The 22846-nt window shown below is 49.9% G+C and overlaps 5 protein-coding genes across 6 annotated transcripts; 3 read left to right on the plus strand and 2 right to left on the minus strand.

Moving 5' to 3' along the window:
* The first annotated feature begins 7753 nt into the window (after window positions 1-7753).
* On the plus strand, window positions 7754-8458 carry LOC120673172 (histone H3.2). The gene has a single exon (XM_039953895.1). It carries the CDS (start codon window positions 7855-7857, stop codon window positions 8263-8265), a length of 411 nt encoding a protein of 136 aa, XP_039809829.1. The 5' UTR covers window positions 7754-7854; the 3' UTR covers window positions 8266-8458.
* A 188-nt stretch (window positions 8459-8646) lies between these two features.
* On the plus strand, window positions 8647-13236 carry LOC120673171 (VAMP-like protein YKT61). The gene is made up of 7 exons (XM_039953894.1): window positions 8647-9026; window positions 9453-9550; window positions 9925-10029; window positions 11261-11326; window positions 11842-11928; window positions 12707-12791; window positions 12896-13236. The coding sequence occupies exons 1-6, from the start codon at window positions 8801-8803 to the stop codon at window positions 12755-12757; spliced, it is 633 nt and encodes a 210-aa protein (XP_039809828.1). The 5' UTR covers window positions 8647-8800; the 3' UTR covers window positions 12758-12791; window positions 12896-13236.
* Window positions 13237-14136: 900 nt separating this feature from the next.
* LOC120672901 (fructose-1,6-bisphosphatase, cytosolic) lies at window positions 14137-16996 on the plus strand. Its single transcript, XM_039953510.1, has 11 exons — window positions 14137-14616; window positions 14725-14799; window positions 14877-14938; window positions 15030-15096; window positions 15488-15601; window positions 15694-15780; window positions 15880-15950; window positions 16047-16112; window positions 16285-16371; window positions 16459-16534; window positions 16649-16996. Exons 1-11 carry the CDS (start codon window positions 14410-14412, stop codon window positions 16766-16768), a joined length of 1032 nt encoding a protein of 343 aa, XP_039809444.1. The 5' UTR covers window positions 14137-14409; the 3' UTR covers window positions 16769-16996.
* LOC120672902 (soluble inorganic pyrophosphatase-like) lies at window positions 16833-18619 on the minus strand. 2 transcript variants are annotated; one of them, XM_039953512.1, is made up of 7 exons: window positions 18140-18619; window positions 17990-18018; window positions 17840-17905; window positions 17588-17761; window positions 17377-17497; window positions 17221-17302; window positions 16833-17117 (listed from the first exon to the last, which is right to left on the minus strand). In XM_039953512.1, exons 1-7 carry the CDS (start codon window positions 18270-18272, stop codon window positions 17075-17077), a joined length of 648 nt encoding a protein of 215 aa, XP_039809446.1. In that variant the 5' UTR covers window positions 18273-18619; the 3' UTR covers window positions 16833-17074. The 2 variants fall into 2 exon arrangements, with proteins under 2 accessions (XP_039809446.1, XP_039809445.1); XM_039953511.1 differs by having other exon boundaries at window positions 17221-17497; window positions 18140-18617.
* Window positions 18620-20344: 1725 nt separating this feature from the next.
* On the minus strand, window positions 20345-21163 carry LOC120672903 (protein BOLA2). The gene is made up of 3 exons (XM_039953513.1): window positions 20961-21163; window positions 20844-20866; window positions 20345-20725 (listed from the first exon to the last, which is right to left on the minus strand). Exons 1-3 carry the CDS (start codon window positions 21021-21023, stop codon window positions 20530-20532), a joined length of 282 nt encoding a protein of 93 aa, XP_039809447.1. The 5' UTR covers window positions 21024-21163; the 3' UTR covers window positions 20345-20529.
* Between the last annotated feature and the right edge of the window lie 1683 nt (window positions 21164-22846).

A 22846-nucleotide genomic window follows, 5' to 3' on the forward strand; every position in this document is an offset into this window, starting at 1 on the left:
TTCATTAAGAAGAAAGCAGTTACAGACACAATTTTGATGCAGCTAAACAAAGCTTGACCAACACAAGAGCACAAATGACTAAAAAAACACTGAAAAAACGAACACACAGACAAGAAAACACATAGACACCACGAACAATAGCAAAGCAACATGGGATGACAAAGAGCACGACCCACACCACAAGCCAGAACACTACAACTGAACCTGCTAGCAGAAACAACAACGTCCATGACACAAAGGTCAGCGGCCTAACGAAGATGGCAAAGCATCCACCCGAACGACCAACCACGGCGGCAAAGCATCCGCCTGAGGCAAACTTCAACCAACACGACGCGGCGACAAAGCATCCGCCAAACCGGAAAAGCGGCAAAGCATCCGCCAGCAAAGAGAACCGACGACCAAGTGCGACCTAGATGATGCAGATGAGATGAGGCGAAGGCAGACGCAGAAGCAGAAACTCTCCGAGGAGAGCAGAAGACCGCCACCAGCACAGCTTCCAAGACAACGCCTGCAGGAAGGAAACGACGCCACAGGCTTCATCGTCGTCCGACCAACAAGGTCTAGGTTTTCACCCGGAAGGTAAGCTGGAGAGGGAGGAAAAGAGCGGAAGGATGACGCCTTCAAGAAGGTAAATGGCGCCCGAGGGCGTCGTCGTCATCGGTCCGCAAGCGGAACCAAGGCTTTCACCACAACCCTTTTCCAACCCGGAGCCGACTACTGCTGGGGGATCCGAGCACGGCGAAGAGGAGGGCATATGGGAAAGAGTGATGCCTTCAACAAGATAAGCGACGCCCTTGGGCGTCGCCGCCACCGGCCTGCAAGCGGACCAAGGCTTTCGCCTTCAACCCGTACCCAACCCAGAGCCAATGACAGCAAGGCGACCACCCCAAGCAAGAAGGTCGGCGGCCGGCAACCAGCCCCGACGGAGGCGACACAAGAAGAGGGCCGCCCAGGGCGAGCAGCGGTGCGGCCACACAGTCTGGAACCCGGCCACCTGAGGCAGCGTCGAGCAAGGAGGTGACACCACGGCCAGACGAAGCGGCGGTGACACAGCCAGGAGCCCCCGGCCAACCGACGCGACAGCGGCGGCACGGTAAGGGCCCCCGCCCCCCAGGTGGCGGAGGCGCGGCCAAGGGCCCCCCGCCACCCGAGGGCGAGTGGGCAAGGGCCCAAGGGCGGCGGCGTGCCGCGAGACCCCCCATCCGAACCGACGGCGGGGGCGGCGCAGCAGCACAGGGGCAGCGGCGGCGGCCATCACCGACGGCAGAACCGGGGGCGGCGACCCACACCGATGGTAGATCCGGTCAAGGGGGGCCCGAAGCCGGCGAGGAGGAGGCCGGATCCGGCCCCAGCGGCCGGCGGCGGCGAGGACGGCGAGGCAGTAGTGCGGGACGGGGAGGTGGGAGAGAAAGAGGAGAGGCGTGGGGGCGGGCGGGCGGAGCCGACTTCGGCCCGGCCACGGGACGCCGCCGCCCGGGCGGTTGCCGACGACGGCGGCGGCCACCAGAGGCGACCCTGGGCGGGGTGGTGGCTGGCGGCGCGGGGTGCGCCCGGGGTGCCCCCGAGAGCGACGCGGGGGAGGGGGCTTTCACAAGTTTTTCTGATATTCTCGAAGTAGTACTCTCTTATGCTCTCTTTACCATTTAACACAAGGGGCTTTGGAGTTTGACCTAAATCAAACAATCCTAAGTTTAACCATATTTGTAAAAACATAACAAAATTTATAAAATGAAATGGACGGCATTGGATCCATTACAAAATATATTTTTATAGTCCTTATATTTACAGAACAATATCTTTGATTTCATTCAGTCCTTACAAGACAAACATTTATTTTGAAAAACAATGGTAACCAGTCCTTACTATATGTATGATACGATAATACCAGTATATCACCATAATACCATGCCTCTCACCACACATCCCGAATCTTTTTTATTTTTAATAATTTTATAATATTTTAAAAATAACCCCTCCGGACTTTATTAAGCAGTGATGTGATGGAGGTTGGGGATGGATAATTTTTTTAAATTAAGCAGACCCCACTTTCTTCCCCACGATACTGATAAGCATTATGACACCAAAGCTCGCTGCTACTCCCTCCATTCCATAAAGATTGTTCGTTTAGAAAATTTTAGTCAAGATAGTAGCAGTGCTAAAAGTCCAAAGTACCCCTAATAACTCTTCTTAATCGGAAGGATTACCGAATAGAATTAATTATGCTCGCACGCTTGCAGTAATTATCTCACCTTATTTTCTGAGCTGGCTCGAGCATTGATGGTTGGGAGTAAATGATCGATTCGTTAATTGGGCCAGAAGGTATAATAAAGGTTTTTGTTGGCTGGTCTGAAAGTTATATAAAGCCTCCTCCAACAGGAGGTGACATCGTCAGCCTGGGCTGACGTACAGGAGGAAAAAGTTGCAAATCTTCCTGCGCTAGCTTTTGTTCACTGGCTAGCACATAGCACGTTTATTGGAGTCGAGAGCAAGGTTAATCTAACCGGTGGGAACCGGTCCGGTTTGACCGGTTACCGGTCAAACCGGTCCGGTCCGATTCCGGTTCCGGGCGGTACCCAACCGGCCAAAATTCAAATTTTAAATTTGAATTCAAAAAATGAAAAATTCCCAAAAAATTTCTAAAAATACTTCAAGGTGTGATGAATCTAATGGTGTTAAATTTTCTCAAAAATTCATTCATTTAGTATAGTTTGTGGGAATTTAAAGTTAAATCAAAAAAGAAAAAGAAAAAAAATGGGCCGGCCCATGAAGGCCCACCGATCAAACCGGTCAAACCGGCCGGTAAACCGGTCAAACCGGCCGGTAAACCGGTTGCACGGGAGCTTTTGAATTTCAAACCGGTCAAACCGGCCGGTAAACCGGTCAAACCGGTCGGTAAACCGGTCGGAACCGGTTGCACGGGAAAATTTGAATTTATTTGAATTTGGATTTGAATTTAACCGGTTTCCACCGGTTACCGGCCTAACCGGTCCGGTAAACCGGTACCGGAGGGCGGCGGTAACCGGTTTCCGGTTGGGAAATAAAACCCTGGTCGAGAGAGCATATGCCGGAGCATAGTAGGGCCGGAGAGAGATTTTCTTTTCTTTATTGTTTCTGGACTGCACCTAGGCTGTGGATTTGGACAGCGTCGTTGAGGCGGACCATGATTTGCAACAGTGATGCTATAGTAACCATCCGCTAATTATTAATTAAACATGGATTAATTAGTATCATTAGATTCGTCTAGCGATTTACAACCCATTTATGCAAAAAATTTTACAAATAGACTTCATTTAGTACTTCAAATGACTAAGATTCCTTTGAAAAAATTTTTACAAAATAAACTAAACAGACCCTAAGAGCATGGTTAATGGTTAAGCTAGCAGCGGGCGGTATGTTCTGGCCATGTTATCTGCAGCTTTTAAAAAAGCTTTCTCATAGTGGGGCAGCAGAGAAGTCGGCTAGGAGCATTAATTTTTTGGCAGAGATGAGAGAGACGAGTCCTCTCTTTATTGGTCAGCAGTAGACCGTAAGCTTGCAAAAGGTGCCCTGCCTCGGGTATGCAGCTTCACACTAGCGAGTCGAGACTCGTGAGAAGCTCGCTCCGTCCTCCCTCTCCGTTTCTCGCTCTTCCAGCTGGGTTTTTATATGACGTGGAGACCCGAATCGCCTGCTGACTGTACTCATAATACTTCTCTAACAGCATGGTTTCACCCGCGCCGGCGTCTCACGGTCCAGATCATGAGCTAGTTGCAGCAAGTCCCACAATCATTTAATGATCTGCACAGTTGCAATAGGTCCCACAATTATTTAATGGTCTGCGCAGCTCAGCAGCGAGAGCAGGGAATGAGAGACCAGAAAGCGGTGATGGCGGCCCCACAAGCATGTATTTGCCTGCATTTCATCGACGGCTCGGCTGAGGAAATTTTTTCCTCCCTCTCTCTCCTCCACCTCAGCTTCTTGGCTTTTGAGGGAGACAAAACGTTCTCATAATACTTGTTGTAAGCAAGCAAAATATTGAGGTGGAGGAAAGAGAATAAGAGAGAGAGGAGAAAGAGGCTATAAGCTTACAGGTAGCTTCGACACAAGAACTAAAAAATTTTGTGAGATAAACAATTGGATCATGTATTAATGGTGGAGAGCTAAACTATTATATAAGTGGGCTAAGAGATGAGCTGTAAAGATTCTTTAAACCAGCATGGACTAAATCATTACTTTTGCTGTAAACAATCTTTGTGGAATAAATATGGAGACTTACAGTAAGTATAATGGCTGGCGGAGTGCTGGCCGAGAACCTATATGGACAAAGAGAGAGAAAACTGTGGACAACTCGCAATGCGCCCAAGGCTAGCTATCGAGCCGGCTGGGCTCAGCTCGAGCTGGCTCGTTATGGTAACGAGCTAGCTCGGCTCGGCTCGTTATCGGGCTGAGCTAAAAGTCAGGCTCGGCTCCGCTCGTTTGGCAACTCGAGCTGGCTCGTTTGGCTTGTGAGCTAGCTCGAAAAAAAAGCCAACCAGCTAGCAGACCAGAGCCTAGAGCCACCAGGCTTGTCCAGGGCCTTCCTCCATGGCTACGAGTAGAGGGTAGAGGGCGAGGGCGCTGGCCGTGAGGCAGCAGGGGCGTCGGACACCGGCCATGAGGTGCGCAGGGGCGCCGGCCCAGCCGCGACGCTGCATGCTTGCGCAGAGCGGCTGGGGACTTCTGGCGGGTTGTCGGAGGGCCAGCCGACGGGCAAGTCGACGGGGCGAGGTTGGGGAATAGGGGTCGAGATTAGGGTTTAGGGAGTCGGAGGACTGGGCTGCGTAGCCGCCGCGCAGGGGAAGGGCAAGGGACTTAGAGAGATGGAGATGAAGGTTAGGGGTTAGGGTTACATCGAGTCAGGCTGGGTGGCTGGGCTGGGCCAAGTGGCCGATGGGCCGGCTTCACATTTTGAGTTGCTCGTTTCGGCTTGCCAGCGGCTTGCGAGCCGTCTCGATAAAACCGAGCCAAAACCTTAGATGGGCTCGTTAATATTTTCCAACGAGCCGAGCCGAGCCGAGCCGATCTACTAATGAGCCAAGCCGAGCGAGCTACCGAACCACGAGTTTTTCATCCATCCATAAATGCGCCTGCTCAAGCCAGCGAAAAAGGCTCTGCCTCCGCTGCTATTGGCTGAGCTAGTGGGGTCCACCACCATCACGGTGTGCCTCACAGCCAGTAGTGGGCGCTGCTATTAGCCATGCTAGAGCAGGTATAATATTGGCCTTGTTTGGTTTCGCGCTAGGATCCTAGCGCTAGAAGAGAATCTCGCATGCATGAAGCACTAAATGAAGTCTATTTGCAAAAAAATTTTAGGGATGGGTGTAACTTTTCGCGACGAATCTAATGACGGTAATTAATCAATGATTTTGCTACAGTGATGCTACAGTAACCATCATTTAATCGCGCGGTCAAAGACCTCGTTAGATTCTTCAGAGTCACTAGCGCAGGGTTTTGAAGTTGGTTTTGTAAACTGACTTTGTTTGACACCGTAATTAATGGTCAAAGTTGGTTTTGTAAATTGGCTGCAAGCGGACGGATGTCTACGTGGAGCTGACAGAAATGAGGAGAGAGAACGGGGCAGGTGTTTCGCGACGCGCCGATTGAGGCCTTGTTTGGCTCCAGGACTTTTTTCAGAAGTCCCTATCACATCAAAAGGAATCTTACTATTTTATAGTATTAAATAAAATCTGTTTATAAATGTTTTTTTGACAGCTGAGTGCTTTTTCGCGAGACGAATCTAATGAGCCTAATTAATTCATAATTTGCTACAGTGATGCTACAGTAACCATTCGCTAATCATAGATTAAGATACCTCATTAGATTCGTCTCGCAGTTTAGCCCAAGGATTCTGCAGTTAGTTTTATAATTAATATTTATTTAATACTTCTAAATACTAAAAAGTCCCTAGGACTTTTTTGAAGTCCCTGTTTTTGAACACCCCCTGAAGCTGGCCGCGAAGCACTACAACCTCTATTTTTGGCTGATTAGTACTGTAAAGCATTGAATGGTTGTGGGATCCGGATCCGCCGCAATGTGCGCCACATCATTCTGCCTTGCAGTCGGGAGCAAGCGGATCCATTCTGCCTCAGGTCTTACTTCCAAAAACATCACATCGAATATTTTGACACATACATGGAGTACTAAATAAAATCTATTTGTAAAACTTTTTACACGGATGGGTTGTAAATCGCGAGATGAATCTAATGAGCCTATTTAATCCATGATTTGCAACAGTGATGCTACAGTATCATCTGCTAATTATGAATTAATCATGGATTAGTTAGGCTCATTAAATTCGTCTCGCGATTTACAACCCATCCAATGCAAAAAGTTTTTATAAATAGACTTTATTTGGTGCTCCAAAATAGTAAGATTCGCTTTTAAAAATTTACGCCCAAAAAAGTTTCTGTGGGATGGTGAGATCAAGGAGGTAGCTTATAAGGCTACCCGCACTGGGGGACGGTAAACCGTCCTCTAGTATGCGGTACTGTAGAAATGGCCTGCTGCGGGGGATGGTAATAGGCACGCTACCGTCCCGTGCACGCCAAATTGAGCGTAGCAGCGGGCGAACGCTGCGCTCGGTCCGGCCCCACCTCCGCTCACAGCTCGATGCCTCGCCGCGCCATCCCAACCACCGCGCGGCGCTCCCTGCTCTCGCCGCCAGTTCCCTATGCTGCCACTGGTACTGCCGCCGCCGCGGAGTTGACGGCGAGCACGCGCTCGAGCGCCGCTGGGAACCCGAGGCTCCGCGACCGCCGCCGTCGATCCACGGAGAGCAGGGCCGCGAGCAGGGTAGGCCTCCGCAGCCGACGCCGCCGGAGAGGGAGAGGACTGGAGGGGAGGGGTCGGTCTCGATGGCCGCGCCACCGGAGAGCGAGAGGAAGGGAGGGGAGGACCCTGTCTCGAGATGGCCGCGTCGCCGGAGAGGAGGGAGGTTAGCCGCAGGCGGCGAGCTCCTGGGAAGAGGAGCAGAGGCGCCGTGGTCTGCGGCGGCGCGCGTGTCGCCGGCGCTCGGCGACCTCCGCCACGGGCATACGCGAGCGAGCAGGGGAGCGCCTCCGCCACGTGGATTCCATGCTAATGCCGATTTCGGCAAATACATTGCGGCTGCTCACTCTTCACTGAGTCCCTGTTTAGTTCCCAAAATTTTTGCTACAGTATCATCACATCGAATATTCGAACACATGCATGATGCATTAAATGTAGTTGAAAAAATAACTAATTACACAGTTTAACTATAAATGACGAGACGAATCTTTTAAGTCTAATTAGTTCATAATCAAATATTAATAATTAAATAATAACAAAAGTGCTACAGAACCAAAATCAAAAAAATTTCACGAACTATACATGGCCTGAGTCACTGTCCAGGTCCAGCGGTGTCGCAGTAGTCCAGTGCGCACCCCCGCCGCTACACCCACACTTCGCCGCAGTCCGCGGGGCACGTCAACCAGCCAATAAGAACACAGAAATCCCCTCCCACGGATCGCCCCCACGATCCGCGTGACACCACACTCTCTTCCCGAACTCTAGCCAATCAGAACGCAGGAACCTCGTTCCCACGGATTTCTCACCCACGATCCGCGTGCTCACCTCCAAACTGAATCCGCACCGTCCGTTCTCCTCCAATCCAACGCTCCAAACCCCATTTCGCTCCACGGAGCCCCCCGCCGCTCGCCCCAAAATTTCCCAGTCTCCCGTCCGCTCCTCCCCCTATTTAATCACCCCGCCGCTCCATTTCCTCATCGCACTCAGCAATCAGCAATCTTCCCGAGCAATCCCCTCGTCGAATCCACCAGCGAAGCAAATCTCTACCCTTCCTCCCCCACTCCCCCGATGGCCCGCACGAAGCAGACGGCGAGGAAGTCCACCGGCGGCAAGGCGCCGAGGAAGCAGCTGGCGACGAAGGCGGCGCGCAAGTCGGCCCCGGCCACCGGCGGAGTGAAGAAGCCCCACCGCTTCCGCCCCGGCACCGTCGCGCTCCGGGAGATCCGCAAGTACCAGAAGAGCACGGAGCTGCTGATCCGCAAGCTGCCGTTCCAGCGCCTGGTGCGGGAGATCGCGCAGGACTTCAAGACTGACCTCCGCTTCCAGAGCTCCGCCGTCGCCGCGCTGCAGGAGGCGGCCGAGGCCTACCTCGTCGGGCTCTTCGAGGACACCAACCTCTGCGCCATCCACGCCAAGCGCGTCACCATCATGCCCAAGGACATCCAGCTTGCCCGCCGCATCCGTGGCGAGAGGGCCTAGGTGTCGCCGCCGTGGAAGGGAAGTAGTAGAAATAGTAGCTTGCCTTCTGTGTCCAATCAGAAGGTGTGGAGATGTGCTGGGTTCCTTAGCTTTGGTTGTTGGTTCGTCTACTGCTGTAATTTATCCCATCGTATCTTCTGTTCCCTGGTGTTGCAATGGATCAATGAAATGCAATGGCACCTTGTTACCTAAATTTTGTGCCGAGATCCCTGCTTGCTCTCGGTTCTGTTAATTACATCTTGTAATGCGGCTGGAAGAGTTTTCTCTGTGCTGGTGATGCTGCGAATTCGCTCTTCAGAGTTCGGAGTTGTTCGTGGTGATCTCGACAGGGTGGTTCTGGCTGTCAAACTGGGCCCACTGTCATTGACTCAGCTCCCTACCTCTGGGACTCGTCTTGGCTAGAGCGTTGCGACCGAATCCGGCAAGAGGGGAAAGTGGCGCTTGCTTCTATCCGTCCTCGTCTGCGATCTCCGTCCATCTAGCCGTCGCGGAGCAGCCACGAGATCGCGAGCGCCGTAGATCTGTGCGTCAGGAGATGAAGATTACCGCCCTTCTGGTGCTGAAGCCGTCGAGTTCCGGCGCCGGGAGCTCCTCGTCCGGTGGCGGGTCGGGCCCGGAGGCTGTGGTGCTCGCGAACGCGACGGACGGGAGCCACTTCGGCTACTTCCAGCGCAGCGCCGCCCGCGAGTTCATCGTCTTCGTCGCCCGAACCGTCGCACAGCGCACCCAGCCTGGCCAGCGTCAGTCCGTCCAGCACGAAGGTAACCTCAGATCTGCTTAGCTTTCTGATCCGGTGAGGAGATCCGAGGCTCGTACGGGTTTGGTCGGAGGGCATAGGGCATGGGCATCCTTTGCCTGCGGAAGCGCTGGTAATTTGATTTCTGGAGCAAGGAAGAATGATGACATTGTTTGGATTGCGAGTGGGAAAGTAGCGATGTCTGTTGATACATGATGTTCTAACTGATCTTATCGGTGAAGTTGTGTTTGGGCTAGCTTTTCGTTATCAGAAGAGATTTTGGGGCAACCCTTGAACCAATTCTAATGATTATAATTTGTCCGTACGTGCATCCTAGTACTCCAATCTACTAGCTAGGGGAGCATCACAGTTCATGGCTGATCCTGTTTTAAGATTTGAAACACATTTTTATTGTGCATTTCCTCATGCTGTGGTGATGTATGTTTTTCAGAATACAAGGTCCATTCACACAACAGAAATGGTCTTTGTGCGGTGGCATTCATGGACGATCACTATCCTGTACGGAGTGCATTTTCTCTTCTGAATAAGGTACCAACCATTATTCCAGAGATTCCACTCATGTCTTTGCATTCTGCTTAGGTCCCGCTTACCGATTACAAGTACAGCCTGCCGGTCAAAAAGTTGTTAGTTCGAAACATAGTTAAGTTGGATGAATCAGAGTCACACTATAAGTATGCTGTTCGCAGCACCTTTGATAATTGTAGTCATACTCAGCACTGTTGCAATGTTAGCGTGCATTACTGGACATGTTTGATTGGCAATGTCAAAACCTAGACTGCTTGATAGTTGGCTAGTCCCTTAAATTTTTATTACAAGGCAACCATCTGCACCACTATCAAAATGTTGTACTACTTATAGTCCCTTTAAGAAATCCAGTTGTTGATATGATGAATTTTGTGTAGGTTCTTGATGAGTACCAGAAGGATTTTGGGGACTCCTGGAAATCTGCTACTGCGGATGGAACTCAACAGTGGCCTTTCCTCACGGATGCTTTGACAAAATTTCAGGTTCACAACTTTTTGTGAAATAGAAATGACTTCTGTCCATGCGCTGATTGATATAAGCTTATAAAAATAATCACCATCTATTGTTAGGATCTAACACATTGTCGCTGTTTTATGCTACCTTCTATGGAAAAGAACAGCTAAATGAATTGAATTTCAACAATATGTCTGTTTCTGGTATCTTCATCGCAACATGCCATGTTTATTTTGGATTAAACAAGAGGCTTTTGGGGCTTGGCCTTTTGGCATTTATAAAATAATACATCCTGCTTGTGCCTACTTGTCCTAATATTTGATCATTCCAGATTGTCATATCACTGCATTACCACTAAAGATTTAGGGTTAATTGGAAGGGTACCATTGCAACTTTTAAGAGTTGGAGATATACCACTACAACTTCTAATATTGGAGATATGCTACTCGCATACGTCTTTCAACACTTTGAGCCCACCCGCAGGGTACATATCCCTATTGCTTTTTCGTATGGACTGTATTGCCCTTCTCTTGTACGTCACTCATCTCATCTGTACGTCGTTGCCCTAAGTGCCGCTGCCGGTCCCGTCACCGGTCGAGACCTTGCCGCTGCCCGACACCTTGCCGCGGGCTGCCCCCTGCCGCACCTGCCGCGCAGGCCAAAGCGCCCCTGCCGCAGGGTCGCTGCCTGCCGCGCGTGCAGCGGTTGCAGCAAGTGCCTGCAGCCGTGGCAGGTTGCTGCCGCCGCCCCCCATCACAAGTACGGTGATGACAGGATCAGTCATTCATCACGAGGTCATCATGATTTTTTCCCCTTTGTACAAGAACTCACCATGATCTCCAATTTTTGGATTATTTCAACTGAATGCTATGTGATGGGGGGCGGCGGCGGCAACCTGCCACGGCACCTAGGGCAACAACGTACAGATGAGATGAGTGACGTACAAGAGAAGGGCAATACAGTCCATATGAAAAAGCAATAGGGATACGTACCCTGCGGGTGGGTCCAAAGTGTTGAAAGACGTATGGGAGTAGCATATCTCCAATACCAAAGATTTATTCATGCAGCTGGATTGCTCTGATGGCTGCCCAAAAGGAACATTTTAATTTTTGGAAGTAATATTATATCATGTAATGCATACTGTGATGTTTGTGGCTAAATGAACTTGGTTATATTTGTGCAGCAGATTATGCCTGTATTTTGTTTACTTCCTTACATGTCACATAAGGGAACATATTCACAACTGTTTTTATTTTGTAGGACCCTGCAGAGGCTGACAAATTAATGAAAATCCAGAGGGACTTGGATGAAACAAAAATCATCCTAGTAAGTGTTACATATTTAAAACTTTCTTTGTTGGAGTTGTTTAAATTTTGCACCATGAAATTAAGTTTTTCCTTGGATTACCGCACTAGATGATTACATTTCATTGCTATAACATAAAGCTTGGGCATTATATGCTTGTGCTGGCACTATATCTTGATGGGCTTAGTGATCCAAGCCAAGGAGCATCAGACCTTACGTGCTTCATAGTTGACCTAGACGGTCTTAGTCTAAGCCAACACTGTTTTCGGTAGTGTTACATATTGAGCTTAATTTCATAGTAGTTGGGTACACATTCAAATAAGAACCGCTCCTCATCTGGTAAATAAGAACTATACAGTTCAGGCCTTCAGGGATAAAGTTATGATTTTTTATGGCCTTTTGTGCATGCTTCAAGTTATTTTTCGAGCAATCAGCCATTCTGCCCCATCTTGTTCTGAAGCTACTATGTTTGAATATGGGAGTAATTTGTCAACTATTGCTAATTGTGGATCATTTATGCTTGAATATTTTAACAGCATAAAACTATTGAGAGTGTTCTTGCCAGAGGAGAGAGATTGGATAGCTTGGTTGAGAAAAGCTCTGACCTGAGTGCTGCTTCACAGGTAACCCTATCTTTGGTTTGTCTGGTTAATGATTGCTTTGATGTCGTACAACTGTAAAATATATTAAAGCTTTGCTACGTCCTGCTACTTTATGCTGTCATAAGTTAAGCAATCAACAACTCCAGATCCTTATGTACTAGCACTGTTTTCAGGTTTATATACTCTGTTGGATGTATATTGCTGACTTTTCCAGCTAGCAATCACTGTTTACAGTAGTATTAGAAGCGAATTTTTAACATGCCACAATCTTTTAGTAATAATCAGACATTTATGGATTGGAATAAGCTAGTTTCCGACACACTTCAGTCACCTTGGTATTTATCACCATTGGTGAATATCAGTCTAAAGTGTAATGCTCAAGTGGTAGCGCTTGCCTGGGGCCTATGATCTCTTTATAGCTTAGAGCCTTAGAGGAAGTAGAGCGTGGCTTGTTAGTTGCAGTATAGGTTTGCTGAATACTGTTAAGTCTCTAATGCTGTAGTGGCAGCGTTTGCTAAGGGCCCATGATCTCTTTAGAGCTTAGAGCAAGTAGAGCGTGGCTTGCAGGTTGTAATTTATACTATTCAGTTTCCCGAACAGCTGCGGTTTGCATATCGTGCAGAGTGATTGGTGCAAAGTGTAATAAAGGGTTCAAGGTCCTGTTTCTCTAGGCTAGATCTGTGCACTTAGAACTTCTTATTGCTCTTCAGCTTGACCTAAATTTAATTATTAGTATGCATTATCTCAGAGTTTGTTCTTGTATGCTTCATCTTCTTGAGGGGTTTTTTCGGTGTTCCAGATGTTTTACAAGCAGGCAAAGAAGACAAACCAGTGTTGCACTATACTTTAAACTCTGGTCCTGTATCATTGTTTCGAAGTACCAGGTTAAAGCTGTTCTTTCACAAGATCTTAATTATTGTGAGGCTTTGTCTTCTCTTGTCATCTAATAAATTTCTCAGCAATCTCTTTTATTCCTTCTATTTTTCAGAGACAAAAACGATCTATATTGTACGAATTTACTGTGAGTTAAATTGCCCATGAAGCGTGGTTGCAAGGCTTGAAGTCGATGCTGGTGGATTGATGTTAGGGAGACAGCGATTTCTTTCCTTGATTATCTGGAATTGAGTTTTTCTCCATGTGAAAATCGCTGTGTTATGATCAAGCTCTGTACCATCATTCTTTGGTGATTATGCAACCTTGTAGCACCCACTAACATCATTTATTGTACTATAAGGCTTACCGCAAACTGCATAAATCACCGACATCTTCGTTTCCCCTGCACAGATTGTTGAATTCTTAACAAAAAAAAAAGATTGTTGAATTCTCGGAGCATGCTGGAGCACATTTGGTGTCCTGTTCCCAGCTCTTATGTTACATCCTTGCATTACTTTACCAAGGTCCAAGTACAGTAGGTTGTACGCTTGCTGGTGTTGCTACTTCTGTTTACCTGGTCATCCGGATACTGCCAAATCGCCAACATGTTTTTTTTTGCGAGGAAAATATTTTTTCATTAACCATGATTAGGTCACATTACAATCTTGCAGCACATGTTCAATACAACTAGGAACACTTCCTAACCAAACAGCCGAGCTGCAAACACCCATGCTGATTTACTTCCAAAAAAAAAATCCTCCATGCTGATAGTCACCCTCGCCCGAGCTTGTGGCGTGCTGGCATTATCAGGCTCACAACCTCCCTTGTGCTGCCAATCTCAAGTTCTCAACCAGTCACCGGACCTGCGAAGGCAATTGTAAAGCAACTCCCGGAATGGACCGGCACCTCCGCACCTGCCTAGCGTAAAGGCGAACCGTCCAATCGGCATGGTATCCTAGCGGCCGCCATGGCGCTCTCACTTTTGATTTTTGAAGCCGGACCAGGCATATTCCACGCGTAACCGCCAGGCCATCAGGGCGGCGGTAACCCTGCATCATGGTCATGGACTCATGGGAGCTGTGAGCTCCCATTTGCCAGTGACGAGAGCCGTCTCGCTATCGCGTCGGATTCAGGCCGTGCTGCCGTGGCTACAGCCTAGTTGCCTACTGCCCTGCTTGGTCCTAATCCCCCCTGCCCGCGTTGCCGCCTTCCCCCGCCGTTTCGTCGGCAGGCGCCACGACGGGACAACGCCTCGCTCTCGTCCCCTACCATCGCAACGTCCTGCCGCGCGCCACGGACGCCGCCGCACCCACCACCACAAGCCGCAGCGGATAGATGGATAGGCCTCCGCGCCGATTCCGTTGGAGCTCCGCGGCCCTTGGCTCCCAGCCTCACTTTCCGCTCGCCCGCCGCGCCGCGCTACCCCACCCGGCACCGCCAGAGGAAAACCACCGCGCGACACGTCACGCCGATGCCAGCCACCCACCCAGCTCCCGGCCGCGCCGGTAAGCTCGTGTCCCGCTCGCTCTGCACTGCGCGATCACTAGCTACTTCAGCTAGCTAGCTAGCCAGCCAGCCGAACGAAGAGGGAGGGTGGGCAGCGAGCGCGGCGGCGGCGGCGGCGGCGAGATGGACCACACGGCGGACGCGCACCGGACGGACCTGATGACCATCACGCGGCACGTGCTGAACGAGCAGAGCCGGAACCCCGAGTCCCGCGGCGACTTCACCATCCTGCTCTCCCACATCGTCCTCGGCTGCAAGTTCGTCGCCTCCGCCGTCAACAAGGCCGGGCTCGCGAAGCTCATCGGACTCGCCGGCGAGACCAACGTCCAGGCAAGTGGCGCCGGCAGGCTTATGTACCCCGATCGATCGCCTGGGATCGCTCACGATTTTCTCCTGCGGGACTCGAGCTGCCTAACTTGGTGCGACGGCGTGTGACAGGGAGAGGAGCAGAAGAAGCTGGACGTGCTGTCCAACGAGGTGTTCGTCAAGGCCCTCGTCAGCAGCGGCCGCACCGTACGAATCTAGAATCCTCCTTGTCCATTTCCCCTCGTCCGTTTCAGTTCTATTCTTAACGTTTTGTACGCATGCAGTGCATACTTGTGTCGGAGGAGGACGAGGAGGCAACCTTCGTGGATCCTGCGCTGCGTGGGAAGTGAGCACTGCTTGCTACTACCGTGGTGTGAGCTTTAGCTTCTGCTACTCTGTTCCTCAAGATTGAAATGCATGCGTCGATTTTCTGCAAGGTACTGCGTCTGCTTTGATCCGCTTGATGGCTCCTCCAACATCGACTGTGGCGTTTCAATCGGAACGGTATGAGCACGACCCGGTCCTTTCACGGAACGTAGAAATTTCGTTTCAGAATCTGAGGATAGTGACGCCAAAAGTAAGAGTTCAGCAAACGAGCAGTTCCTTTTCTCGTATTACTACCACCTGGTTTCCCAGATTTACGGGTGGTATCTGAAATAACTGGAAATTTCAGCACTGACAGTATAGAAGTACATGTTGTATCCAATTTGATTTTTCTTCATCAGTTACTTTAAGGATCATAATATTTGTAACAAACTGTGCACAGCCAAGCTTTTGAGGTTTTCCATGCCCTTTTCCTTCAGAATATGGGCCTTTTACATTCAGCATGCGGCATGTTTTCTCCTTCCTCTTATTTTATCACATGAGCTTCATTTAGGAAACTTTTTTTTTATAGATCTTTGGGATTTACATGATCAAGGACAAGGACAATGTGACGCTGGAGGACGTGCTCCAGCCTGGAACGAACATGCTTGCTGCGGGATACTGCATGTATGGCAGTTCTTGCACGGTAATCGAGTCTTCTAAACCCGTCTTCCCTCAACACAATCTTCTTTTAAGTGTCCCCATCTGAAATTGACTTGCGCAATTAATCTGCTGCAGCTTGTTCTGAGCACTGGGAGTGGTGTCAATGGCTTCACACTTGACCCATCACTTGGCGAGTTCATACTGACTCATCCAGACATCAAGGTTAATTTGAGTCACCTACTGTGGTTCAATCATTATTTGTTTAATGGTTCAGGCAACACAATACTAATGACCGTGTTATTCATCCTTCACTTTGTGCAGATACCTAAGAAGGGAAAGATTTATTCAGTCAATGAAGGGAATGCCAAAAATTGGGATGCGGCTGTTGCGAAGTATGTATTGTTCATGTTCTCGTAGTACCACCTTAGACTGCCCAGCCTTTTTTGATGAAACAAAGCTCTAGCTAAAATTTAGACCATAAATGACAGGTTTGTGGAGAAGTGTAAATACCCCAAAGATGGTTCGCCACCTAAATCTTTGAGATACATTGGAAGGTGAGTCAATCTTTCACTAGATTTTCTTCTTTTGAAGGAACATCTTTCACAAGATTCAGTGGACAAATGAATGTATGAGTCCTTTGTCATTTGGATCAAACATTACGTACGATGGTACTACTTGGATTTGGATATTAACACACACACTGACGTTGATGGTTTACTTTTATAGTATGGTTGCTGATGTTCACCGTACCTTGCTCTATGGGGGTGTATTTTTGTACCCTGCTGACAAGAAGAGCCCGAATGGAAAGCTCCGGTAAGCTGATGCCTATTCTGATTTGGCATCCGTTAGCCAGTTGCATACATGCTTCTGAAGCCGACTCAATTTGGTTTGGTTTTGCAGTGTTCTGTACGAAGTTTTCCCCATGTCATTCCTCATGGAGCAGGCTGGAGGTCAGTCCTTCACAGGCAAAGAACGGGTAGGATTTCTGCCTCTGTTCATTTTCTTCAAAAATAGTAGAAACAATTTTGTTCTGTGTCAACCCTGCGCGTTCAGTTTGCCGCAAAACAAGCTGACACATTGGCACTGGCAGGCTCTTGATCTGGTCCCAACCAAGATCCACGAGAGATCCCCGGTATTCCTCGGCAGCTACGACGACGTGGAAGAGATCAAAGCATTGTACGCCGAACTGGCAAAGACAAGCTCGGCTTGATCAGGGCATCATACGAGGTGTAAATCGACTTCCTGGCCTTGCTGTAACTTGATTCAGACATTTCTTACCTTTGTGTCGTCTTAAGCTTGTAAGATTCAGTATAATAGTATGGAGGCCTTGAACATCTTCACAAGCAACTAAAAAGGCCTCCTTACAAGTTACAACATGACGCTAATACATACATGTATACATCTCTAGCAGCTAAGTCTTGTGTTCTCTGGCTAAGCACACTCATAGTTCATTCAATTCGACTTTTCGACACACGCCAAGTACTCGTGGAGAACCAAATGCCCAGGTGCCACAGAACTACTGTCTCAGGCTCTGCAAATTGTACTGCGCATAAAGATCCCTGCAAAAAAGTGATCGTGTCATCATCAATCAATTGTTCGATACCGGAAGGTGAAAAATCACCCTCTGGCCTCTGAGGCCTGAAAATGCTTGATGGCACTAACATGGAGTACTGGATGGCATCGCGGGCAGTGCTCGCAGGCTGAACTTCGTCCACAGCAACCTGCTTGTTCTCGTTCTTCTTATCTGAACATTTTGTTGGACAGTTATATGGAGCAGCAAAAACGGGAAGGGAAGGGAAGGGCGTTGTGGAAGCTTACAATCTTCGAAGAACCGTCGGATCTCCTGGACCCGGTGAGGCGAGAGCTCGCTGAGATCATTGTAGTAGCGGTACTCGGGATCATCGGTGCAGACGGCAATGATCTTGTCATCCTTCTCTCCCTGTCCCAAGAATCCCAATAACAGATCGATCTTATCTTTTTCTCGACGAGAACTGATCTGAAGATGCAGGGTTTGATGCCGTATGCATACCTGATCAATCATGGGCATGAGCCCGATCGCTCTGGCTCGGAGGAAGCAGCCGGGAAGAACCGGTTCCTGCATGAGGACCAGCACATCCATGGGGTCGTTGTCCTCGCAAAGCGTTCGCGGAATGAAGCCGTAGTTGTGCGGGTACACCAGCGACGAGTACAGCACGCGGTCGACCTGACAGCACGAGCTCGGATCAGTTGTTCTGCTGTGGGCATGACGACAGTGCTTACGATCGTGACGGAGCTGTCTGACCTTGATGAGCCCGGTTCTCTTGTCGAGCTCGTACTTGACCTTGCTTCCTTTCGAGATCTCCACGACCTGCCTCAACGATCAGAGGAGGAAAACAAAATGAAGCCGTGTTGCGACAGGATCTCTACTTGACTTGGACTCGATAGTACTCACAGCGTTGAACACAGCAGGAGCGTCAGGACCTGGGCACACGTACACAGAAATTCTCGAGCGTTAGCACCACTCAGCCGCAGGTTACCCACCCGAAGTCCGGAACCCGAAACGCCCGGCGACGCTGGAAAGAAGAAGAAAATTCTCTCTCACCGATCTCGAGGTCGTGCCATGGGTGCGCGGCCACGGACCTCCGCGACAGGGACGAGAGGATCCGCTCGTTCAGCCGCGGCGCGGGGCGGCTCGGCGGGTCGTCGGCCCCCGCGCGCCCGTCCGCCTCGCTCATCACCACCTCCTCTCCACTCGCCGTCCCGCGCCCGCGCGCGCTCACTTGCCACGGTTCCGCCGCCCGCCTGCTCCAAGCGGCAACGGGCTCGGCTGATCACCCAAGCGCGCCGCGCGTGCGCGTCCACGAAGCACGTCGTGTCCCCGTAGCGTGCGTGGCTCAGGCGGCCTCCCCCGCGCGTGCCCGTGTATATGGGGTCCGGTCGGCGCTGGCAACCAGCAGGGGCACGCGAAGGTCCCAGGCGAGTGTTGCCACGGCGCACCACTTCTCGCGAGTTCTTTCGGCTTCCTCGGCGTCTAGCCACACTCCAGGTTTCGACCTGCGTCGCCGTCGCACGGTGAGGATCCGTTGGTGGCCCTCGTCACGGCCGAAGCTTCGAGCTCTAGGACTCGTTACCGGGCGTTGCCTGCCTGCCTGCCGGTATTCTCGCGCTGGCCCTATGAGGATCCGGCAGCCGCCCCCGCCCCGGTGCGGTTTGGCGCAGGCACGCCGCCGATGCTCCTACCCTAACAACACTGTACTGAAAACATGGTCCCTTCTACCAGTAATCCCATGGCTGACACGTTTCCCTTGATCGAAAATCAAAGGGCAGTACTGGAGATCTGAAAAAAATACCCAGTGTTACCACTCGGTAGATGTTATCATGTTACCAAATAAGATTATACCTAAATGCGTGCATATAAATTGTCCAAAAATATGAATAGAGTACGCAAACATCAACGTCACGAAAACCTTAAGGTTGATCAAAATCTTTTACAAGTAGAAGGAAAAAAGAAAACTAGCACTTAAATAATTGCAAGTTGGAGATCATCCATGACTAGTTGAACCCACAACTATTCAAGTGGTAATTTCTATTTTTACATTTTTTCTTGCACAAGTTTCTGTTTAACCTAAAACTTTGTATGATGGTAGATATTTTCTTACTTTAAATTCTAATTTTTGAATGACTTTTTGATGCACAAGTATAGATGTTATTAAGTTTGGTAACACGGTAAAATCTGAAGACTTTAGATGGTAACACCTACCATTCTCCCGGAGGACAAGTCTCCCGATGGACACGATTCAGTTCCAGGACTCGGAATGCGCACCTTCAGAGGAAAATCTGGGCAAGAATTGCGTTTTTTCAAAATGTGCCAAGCCTAACAAAACTTAACGAGTTTTTTTAATTAGCATTAGCATCATGCGCAGCTGTCCACAAAGGATTTAAGGAACTGACACAATCATCATGGATTGACTGAAGGTTCATGGATGTTTTTACCCGACTTTCAAGTGGAGGCTGTAGCTAGCTGAAACAAAACGACAGGTGGTATACATTTCTCTCCATATTATGGAGTGTGGTAGATGCAGGGCAGGCTTAATCCATATTTCCATTGAATTCAGACAGAATTGTGTGCATAAGTGCATTCAGGATATCCTAGGGACACTTCGAAATAGAACGGTGCCATGGTATGCTATCACCAGCTCAAACTTTGGTATCAAAGTATCAAACACATCGGAATGTTTGAAAAAAAGAAATTATAGCATCACAGTGCTATTATTTGACGACAATTCTAGCATGTCTATATGAACATCAAGTAATGCAATACTACACAACACGATATGACTATCTACAAACTATTTCCAGCATCAAATACTTGTAAGTTGTATCTACATTTGTACCAGCAAGGACCTGCATCATCAATCGAAAAAAAACAATTCTGTGGCAAACAAGATATCATCATCACCCCAACATTACCAGACCTTGGTCCAGCCAGTTTGGCTGCAATAAACACCACAAGATCAACATATCCAACCTATTCAGAAATAGAAGAGCAGACATTCGAGGATTCAAGAAAACTTACAACAGTTTAAGTTTCCAGCAAACGGTCACAGCTCGGGGTGGTAATGGACCATAGCCCTAATGTTTTCTTCACAATCTTTTTTGGCCCTTCATTTTTTTAGCTCAAAATTGAATAAGATTATGGCCCGGTCCTTTTAGGACCCGGTCCTTTTAGGACCCGGCCCTTACATTACCTAGGCAAAAGAATATGGCCCTTTACCACCCCAGTCTCACAGCAGAAGCACCCAGAATATCTCTGAAGTTAAATGCACAGCACAGAAATTTCTAAGCAGTCAAGCATAACATCCTGCAATTTTGCAATTGCGTCTGCTACATTATTCAACCAGTAGTTAATGTATCAGAGACCACATACTACAACAGAGATGAGCTTGACTCATGGTGCATATGTGATCAAACTGTTTGAAGCGAGTTAAGCACTTAAGCCTGGGGCTTATCGGCGGCCGGCTCCGGCTGGGGTTGGGCCTGCGCCGGAGTGAGCGCCTTCTTGATGGAGACGGCGTGGATCTCCGCCATGTGCGGCGCCAGCGCCGTGTTCACCAACCGGTGCCGCTCCAGCAGCCGCTTCCCCTCGAACTTCTCCGACACCACCTCGATCTCATAGCTCGCGCCACACCTTCACACCGACGGCAACGAATCAATCAACAACGCAACAGAGATCCGTCCTTTCGATGGTCGGTCAAAACTGAAGATGCGTAGAAAAATTAAAGTTTAGGCATTGGGAGCGAGCTTACCCTCCAGATGTATCCGTCACCACCTGAAATTGCAGAGCCACAGCGGCGGAAGCGGTTAGGGTTTAGGATGGAGATTGATGGGTTAAGGGAAGGGGTTTAGAGCGAGGAGAGGCTTACGAGATGGGAAGGGCTGAGAGCGGAGGTGATGGCCGCCTCGACGTCCTCCTTGGTGACGCCCATCGCTTCTCCGCCTCCTCTTCGCCGCCGATGTGCTTAGGTGGTGCGTCGGATTGGCAAGCAAGAAGACGATTTGGCCCTGGCGTCTGCGAGCCTCTTTATTTTTATTCTTTTTGGTTTCCAGAAATTATTCCTGCTGAGCACAGTTGCAATATTCTGTTGTTCCTCCGAGAGCCCTAGTGGCCAGGGAATCGAATATTTGGGGAATTTGTATGATTGGAAAATTTACGGATTCGAATTAGTTGCCAAGTTAAAAAGTCGAATATTTGGGGAATTTGTATGATTGGAAAATTTACGGATTCGAATTAGTTGCCAAGTTAAAAAGTCTCAAGATTCGGGAAAAAATTCGGTGGAGACGGTATGCAACCAGGCTTCCGTGCATACCGTCCTCCGATGCCGTCCACGGGAGATCCTACGGTGTCTTCGGGAGGGCTCCGCATCTCGGCTTATAGCGCCTCGGCTTCAGGCTTTCGCACGGCAGCCGTCCTCGCTCGGCTCGACCTCGTCATCGTCGAGCCACATGAAGCGATGGATGTAGGTGCCGGTTCGCGTGCTGACGGCCTCCGGCGTGAGCGCGGTGGTTCTTAGGGTGGTCGCAGTTGAGCGCCGGCGACATGGCAGCCTCCCCGCAAAGCCAGCTCCTATTTGCGTGCTGACGGCCTCCGGCGTGAGCGCGGTGGTTCATGTGGTGGTCGCAGTTGAGCGCCGGCGACATGGCAGCCTCCCCGCAAAGCTAGCTCCCTGCGCCGCGTGTGGCTAGCAGCGCCTCGTCTCGTCTCAAGATTCTTCAGAGAACGAAGAGGAGCTTACCTGGGTCGTCTTCTCTTCTTCGTCTCCACGACCACATGCAAGCATGTCCTCCTCGTGCAAAATTGGAGGCCTCACCTCATCTACACTATCCTCATCTTCGTCTTGACGATGAGATGGTTCATCATGTTCCTGATTATGGCTGCCATCTGCCTCGTTGCATTCAGCCTGGATGTGTTGGAGCATGGTGAAGAGGATCGGAGCAGTTGCGCGGACACACGGCCGGACGTCGTCGTGCCGTCGGAGCAGTTGCGTTGCCGCGCCGCCGGCACCGTCCCAGTTGTGCGATAGTAGATGCGTTTGCAAACCCTCGGGTTATGGAAGCCGATAGCTTGAAGGATCGCTGGTCAGGAGCCTAGCCGTGTTCTGACGCTGCGTAGGAGGCTCGGAGCCGATGCATGCAGCTTCCTCCAAACATGGGAGCCAGATTCTTACGAAGACACCGTAGGATCTCCCGTGGACGGCATCGGAGGACGGTATGCACGGAAGCCTGGTTGCATACCGTCTCCACCGAATTTTTTCCCCAAGAATCGGGCTTCAGGCTTTCCACAATTTTAATTTCAACCACAGCTTTGCTGTCGAAACTATTTTTTTGGCTGTCCAACAATGACGCTCTTTCCGACATGAGAAAGTTATCAGATCAAGATCAGACATTCAGACAACAAATATTGCGTACTTGCGGTACAGATTTGCTCCGAGTTTAGACTGAGTCCAACAGCGCGAGGCAAAAGCATTTTTGCCTCGCGCTGGCCACTGTGCATACCCGGTTTCTTCTCCAACAGAAGATGCATCGCGGGAGGCACTTTGCCAACGGAGGAGAAAAGGGATGTAAAAATACATTCCCTCTCTCCTCGAATGCATTTGGCGACAGCGGCGGCGCGGCGCAAGGCCGGCGCGGGGCACGGCCGGCCGGCGGAGGAGGCGACGATCCGGCGCCGCTCCCCTTCTCCCTCCTCCCTCCCTTGCTCTCCCATGCCGACGACGAGCCTCTAGTTCCCTCCTCGTGCTGGCCCGCGCGC

Source organism: Panicum virgatum, chromosome 5N (genome assembly GCF_016808335.1).
Source record: "Panicum virgatum strain AP13 chromosome 5N, P.virgatum_v5, whole genome shotgun sequence".
Taxonomy (NCBI): Eukaryota; Viridiplantae; Streptophyta; class Magnoliopsida; order Poales; family Poaceae; genus Panicum; species Panicum virgatum.